This window comes from Lycium ferocissimum, chromosome 3 (genome assembly GCF_029784015.1).
Source record: "Lycium ferocissimum isolate CSIRO_LF1 chromosome 3, AGI_CSIRO_Lferr_CH_V1, whole genome shotgun sequence".
NCBI lineage: Eukaryota > Viridiplantae > Streptophyta > Magnoliopsida > Solanales > Solanaceae > Lycium > Lycium ferocissimum.
In genome coordinates, this window is record NC_081344.1 from 62,785,735 (window position 1) to 62,793,059 (window position 7,325).

Genomic DNA, 7,325 nt, shown 5'->3' on the forward strand with positions numbered 1-7,325 from the left:
AATTCATCCATCAACAAGAGGTTCATTTTTTTCCTTTTTGTTGTTCATTCTTTCCTTTTTGTTTTCTTTTTGTGACTACAAGGCAATTTATTTATGTGACATTTTCCCTGTCATGTGATCTTGATTATTCGTTAAATGGAGTTGGATATCATTGATTGCCGTTAACTAGCAAGATACTGAAACAAAATTGTTATTGACCCAACTTTGAGACAGATTAATTACTTAATACTTTGTTTTAGTTTTCACTTCCCCTGAAGGTTATTTGATTTCAGCATGTTAAGATTCCTTTCAACTAATTTTGGCTATAAGTTATCTAGAGAGCAACAACGTTTAGTATTTTCTTTATTTTCTAAACAAGCAAAGGAATTTACTTCTACATTGTAGAACGAATCCAAGTTAGAGAGTTGTTATGCTTAAGTCAAATGCTGTGACATCAGATACTTGATTACCATAGAAAGTTATCTCAATGGTCTGTTTTAAGGCTCTGTAATGCATGAATACCAGTTTCTCTTCTTTAACTTTGTTACATCTTTCGCTATTTGAATCTCTATTGCCCAACATTTCTGGTGTCATCTGAGTTCTGTTAGTAAATATTTGAAGTTCTTTTATGTTTTTCCCCTTTTTGGTTGGAAGGGGGTGCGCTATTTCAGAGCTCCAAGCCGATTGTTTGTTTTTATAGGATATTACCACCTTGTTTTTCTACAATTATGTTGTTCAAACAAGTTTGGGATAAGGTCGTTGATCTCCTGCCACATCTTGCAAGGTCGGGTGATGGGCAAGTCCATTTATATTGGTAGACTTGTCAATTGCTCCTTCCAGCTTTTTTGTGAGCGTAATCTTTCATGTATATTGGTTAAGAATTGCTCAGGAATTGGCTGATTTTATGAACTAATTTACATATATCCTCCATAACAGCTGGTTCATAGCATATCTTCAATACTTCTTAACTTCTAAGTTGCCACCAAGAAAGTTACTGCCCGATTTTCTAGATTCTTTTATTTTTCTTTAAGATCTGCCCGGTTTTATTTTCCTTCTCTATGTGCTATGTGTTCTGGCTTTAATTTCGAGCTTTTCATATGTTATGGCAATTGGATTTGAATAGGTTTGCGGTTTTGAAAAAGAGTACATTTTAGGCCTTCCTTCCTTGCATTGACACGTTTCTGTTCACTTCCTGCTTTGTAAATCAGTTACTCCTTTTTGCTCTTTTTTATTTTTATTTTAATATGTATTTTTTAGTTGCATTTCAATCTTCATTCATTCCTATAGAATTTTGATCAATTGATTGAAGTGTCTCATATTAACAACCATTATGCAAGATGTGTCGTGTTGAGTTGTGTACAATCTTGCGATTGGCGGAGGGAGATGTTGTTCCAGATTCTCTTCCTTTTGGCTTTGGCAAATCCTTAAATTGCCTTTGTTCTCGAAATGGATAATTCATCCATCAACAAGAGGTTTATTCTTTTCCTTTTTGTTTCCTTTTGTGAAGTCAATTTATTTATATGTGATCTTTTCCCTGTCACGTGATATTGATTATTCGTTAAATGGAGTAAATTGCCTTTGTTCTCGAAATGGATAATTCATCCATCAACAAGAGGTTCATTCTTTTCCTTTTTGTTTTCTTTTTGTGCCTTGTACAAATGATGGTCATGTACTATTACTTTCGCACTTCTCTCTAAATTCTAAGGTGAGGAGTCTCCCAAAACTTGTTGCGGGTTCACTGTTAGGAATTAGTGTACGGTTCATCTTTAACCATCTTTCACTCAGTATGGGAAGATATTTACATGTATTGAGCTCTTCAGTTCTTATCTTAGCAAGCTTTTGTCCAAAAAAAAAAAAAAAACTTATCTTAGCAAGCGGTTTGATTTTAACATCTCGTAAGTAGCGAAGTGTACACTTGAAGATGATGTGACTCATGGCCTGAATGGACTAATAAAAATGAATACGATGAAGATTTCTTGAATGGGTTTCTTTTTTGTTTATCGTGCTCAATTGTCTGGTGAGTGTGCTTTTAAATTTTGCTTCTGAAAGTTCTGCAAAGTAGAATAACTTTTGTAGGCTTAAGTTCAATGGATTTGTAAATAACTGTGTGGGAAATGAATAATGAAATTGGTGATAAGAATTTTATAGTGGTGTACAATAGAACTGACAACATGCACAACTTGATTCTACTTGGTAGCATTTGAACTGCCGTTATTCTAATGTCATATAAATAAGGAGGAAAAATTATATTTTCGTGAACTGATATAAACTTACCCTAGGTGACAGTTAATTGGGCTCATTTGTTTGCTTAAATTTGATGTAGTGTTACTTACTTCAAGCATCTCCTTTTAATGTAAATACCAAGCCACTTCAGCTATGGGCATAGATTAACAGGGAATTCTACAGGCTATAATGAATTATTCAATTGCAGGGAAATACAACAATGACTAAAGAATTATGTTGTTGAATACTGCACTAAGAGTTGAGAACCTCGAGTTTTGAAGATGGTTTCTAGGAAAGACAACTGCAGACAAGTATATTCTCATTCTATAACTTAGTAATTTGATTTCTCAATCTGGTGTTCATCTGCTAACAATGAGGTGATCAGGATCCGTTCATGTTTTACATAAATGGAGAGGCGAGGGAAATCTTGCTTAGGAGTTGATGAAGGCTGCTTGAAATTGTTGTAATTTTAATATGAACTCATCTACCTTATTGTAAGCAGGACTTAGCAACATATGCAAAGGCATGACATGGTGAAGCATTGGATCACACTTAACAAACCTTATACATATTTATGGTACAAGGTTATCATCTCGGCAGCCAGTCATCACAGGGGCGATAAGCACTGAAGACATTTCCTAAAATCATTGAATTCTTTGAGATTTGAGTCGGGATAAATAAGTTGTCACTCTTGAGATTGAAAGTGTCTCACGATGTAAAATCTATATTTACTGTTAAGTTAGATTATTTCATTTTTGATATCCATCAGGTGTGTATGTGTGTATGACTTTATGTGCCTCAAACTCAAATCGATGCAGGACTATTGCAGGACAACAATACTCTTTTGATTTCATCAGGAGGTTTCTACTATTATGTCAATATAGAAATGCTTCACAAAGTGTGTATGTATAACTTGACTTTGCTGAACTCTCAGGGTCAAGGTGCATATGTATTCGTGCATCATCATTCATGCTCATTCAAATTTTCTATATCTGATGTTCAATATTGTTCACATAAAAATACATTTAAGCCGGAATGTTGGGCGCGGGCTTCACTACTAGTTTATTCTCATAATTCTTAGTAGTTTTTTTCAACAGTGACTTGCCGCAATTTCAATAGTTGACTTTCCATTTTTTTTTTTTTTTAAGAGAAAAGATAACAACACACATTATTGTATAAAAATGGGGCCCTGAAATTTATGGGGCCTAAGGCAAAGGCCTTAGTGCCTCCCCATTAAGCCGGCCCTGAAATTCCATACTTGCGATTAGATCGGTATTTAGATTTTGTGATAAGATTAGAATGTGGCAATTAAAAATGAAGGTTGAGATAAGTTCTAATAACATCTTGATAACTATATGAACATTTTGGAACATTTTAGATGGCATCACAGACTGGGAACAAATTTCATCTACTTTCTCTGTCGCGCACCCATTTTCTTTTCTGTTTTTTTTTTCTTTGGCATTTTGAATGTTTGGCAATGCCTAAATCAGTCCTTCAATTATTATTTTCATTTTTTTTTGTTATTTCAAATTTCAACTCTTCTAGATGAGGTAGCAGACAACAGAGATCACTGACTAAATAATCTGAAAATTAGAACGAGAAATAGAAAATTATGGCAGTTATTTTTTCCTTGAGTTCAACTAAAAGAGAATATCTTGACATAGAAAGTTATGGCAGTTATTTTTACCATGAGTTTAACTAAAAGAATATCTTAAAAATAAGCATGTCACGTTGTTTTCTCTATAAAACAAGAATTTTGTGTGTTAATCTAGTGACAAGCAGTGTTAAAAAAAAAAAAAAAAAAATTAGAGACCAGCTTGCTTTCTGAACTTAATAGATCCATAAGGTTGAAATTAAGTAAGAAAAGGAAAACGGACTGGTCAGAGACAATGCATAGTCATTTTGCCGATACACTTCGTTGACAAAAGAGAAGATTATCTATTACAATAAATAACTATTATGTAATGCCTTTTCAATAGTAATTTACACCTTTTTCTGAATAAGTTAAGTACATTTGAAAACGTTAATTAATTAGCAAAGTATTGAAATAGGGACAAGCGGATCTTCCATAAACTTGCTTTTGAACGAACTTTATATTAATTTGATTTGAAATAGGGACAAGCAGATCCACAATTGTTGAACTCGCTTTGAGCCCATTGACCCTGATATAAATTTTAAATTCAAAACAACGTGTCTCTTCACTTTCAATAGGCTTCTTTTCTTTTAATTTGACTTTCAAGACTTTGCAGTTTTTCCTTTAGTGATTTGGACACGCACTTATATATAAAAAAAAATAAAAAATAAAAAGAGAGGGAGAGAGACGCAGCATAACAATTCATTTTAAGAACTGAAAGTTGGAGACCATGCTCGAGAAATGACTAATGCATTAATCACAATAATCATTTTACCACGGTGTAGTCATGAGGGAATTACACTATAGAATTTATTCACGTGTTAACTAATAATGTATAAACGGTCATAATTAACAAAACATGAATTTATATGCAGTACTATATGTTTCTTACCTTAATGATTAAAATTCTCTTTAGTTACTCTAATTGTTAATATGTGATACTTTTACTATCAATTAACAAAACATGAATTTTATTAGCAGTACTATATTTTTCTTACCTTAATGATTAGTTAAATTTCTCTTTAGTTACTCTAATTGTTAATATATGATACTTTTATTCTATTATATTTTATTGCGCCTTACAATAACATAAAGTTCCCCGATAACTTCATTTGAGTTTCATGTTATCCGGAATTTGATAAGACAACTAAATGTTGAACCAAGTTAGAATTAAGGCGATTATTTTTCTTTTGTATAACCAGTCAAACACAATATTAAGCATTCAAAATTTTATGCCAAGCCATTTTTTTTTTTTGTTAATATGTAGACAACACGACCCCTAGTGGTGTAGTGATTACTTTATTTCGACTGGTGAGAACAGCATTCTAGTTAGTTGACTAAATTTATAGTTAGTTCGACCTTTCGAACAATAAAGTAATGAGTATATTTTATTTGAATAAAAAAAAAGGCGTTCTATCATCATTACAATGATTTAAAATTATAACAACCTTTCCTTCTTACTTGCATGACCTAGCTGATTTGAAGTAAGTAAAAAAGTCGACTCGTAATAAAAGACAACCTCTAATACATCTTTTATATATATATATATATACAGCATATTACGTGTTTGCCCTTATATCTTTTTTTTTTATCACAATTGATTTTCTTTTTCCTGATACGAGAAAAATAGATTTTTTTTTTTATTTGGCTAATTTATTTATTTTTTTGGAAGAAAAAGGTTTTGGATTCGTACAAATAAAGGTTCCTTCCTTCTCATTTAGTAGTATCCACAATGTACCTATTAAATTTCCATGACTGAGAATTTAGTAGAACTCGGCCACAGATACATCACATAAACATAGAAACAAAGAGGAGAGAAATTGGAAAGGAGAATGAGATATTTTTCTTATATATTCAACAATGAGTACAAGTGGTGTTTTATAACTACCTTCCACTAACAATCACGTGCAATCTTAACAACCTACAACTAACTCATCATAGCTGAAAAAGGACAGCTAAGATCCAGCTGCCACACAACCATACATCAGTTTGTATATCACGTGTATACACTAATATACAAGACTTGTATACTGGTCACATGTATATCATTCGTATACGTGTGTATACTTACAAACTTAACACTTCCAAACTTAACATTCCCCCTCAAGCTGGGGGTGAAACACATCAAGCACACCTAGCTTGGATAAAAGAAAGTGATGTTGAGCAATTCCTAACCCTTTGGCTAGCAAGTCTGCAAGTTGCAGTCTAGAGCTCAAAAACTCATTTTTGACCAAACCATCCTTAAGTTTCTCCCTCAAAAATGATAATCTATCTCAATATACTTAGTCCTCTCATGAAAAATAGGGTTGGATGCTATTTGCAATGCTACCTTATTGTCACAATATAGCTTGATAGGTAGTGTGATTGACACCTTCAAATCTTGTAGTAAACCAGCTAACTAGTTAACTTCAGCCACTGCTGCTGCCACGTTTCTGTACTCAGCCTTTGTTGAACTCCTGCTGACAGTATCTTTGCTTCTTGACTTCCATGAGATCAAAGAACCTCCTAGTTGCACCACATACCCTGTGATTGACCTCTTTGTATTGGGACATGATGCCCAGTTTGCATCACAAAAAACTGTCAAACTGTTGATACAGCTTCTCTTCAGTAGTATCCCTCGCCCTGGGGATTTCTTTAAGTATCTCAACACTCTCATAGCTGCTTCCCAATGTGATCTTTTAGGACATTGCATGAATTGATTGCGAACTTGTACTGCAAAGCAAATATTTAGTCTGGTGGCCAAGTAAATCAACTTGCCCACGAGCTGTTGATAACTAGGAATGCCATCAAGAAGTGGATCATATGTCTTCCTGGGGTCATCTATAGTCTTGAGTAGTCTGGCATACTCTATTGTGGTGAGTTTCAAATTCAACTTCATGGGTGTGGAAGTAGACTTTGTACCACGTAACCCCATAGTTGATAGCAACTCTAGAGTGTATTTCCTCTGGTTCAATAGGATACCAATTTTGGATCTCAGTACTTCAATGCCTAAAAATACATGAATTGTCCCAGGTCCTTAACTTTGAAGTTGTCAAGCAATGTTTGTTGTGCTTCTTCAATTAACTTCTTATTACTTCTTGTAATCAGAAGATCATCTACATACACTATAGAATCACCACAATGTCACTCTCAGACTGCTTAGTGAATAAAGAATGGTCATATGGACTTTGTGAAAAGCCTGTTGTAAGCAAAGCATTAGATAATTTAATATTTCATTGTCTAGATGTTTGTTTCAAACCATACAAGGATTTTAATAGTCTGCACACCTTGTTCTCCCTCTGTCTATAAAATCCTTGTGGCAAGGACATGTATACTTATTCATACAAATCCCCTTGAAGAAATGCATTATTAACATCCATTTGTAGCAAAGGCCAATCTTTTGATGCTGCAATGCTGATGATAGTCCTTACTGTGGCCATCTTAGCAACTAGTGAAAAAGTCTCATTATAATCCAATCCTTCCTGCTGAGTATAACCTTTAGCAACTAACC

General features: G+C 33.6%; 1 protein-coding gene and 1 long non-coding RNA gene across 2 annotated transcripts; one reads left to right on the plus strand and one right to left on the minus strand.

The window, feature by feature from the left end:
- Positions 1–1,639: 1,639 nt before the first annotated feature.
- Positions 1,640–3,100, plus strand: LOC132050365 (uncharacterized). The gene is made up of 2 exons (XR_009413391.1): positions 1,640–2,513; positions 2,705–3,100. It is a non-coding gene; the product is annotated as an uncharacterized LOC132050365 (long non-coding RNA).
- A 3,133-nt stretch (positions 3,101–6,233) lies between these two features.
- On the minus strand, positions 6,234–6,749 carry LOC132048977 (secreted RxLR effector protein 161-like). The gene has a single exon (XM_059439658.1). It carries the CDS (start codon positions 6,747–6,749, stop codon positions 6,234–6,236), a length of 516 nt encoding a protein of 171 aa, XP_059295641.1.
- Positions 6,750–7,325: the final 576 nt, after the last annotated feature.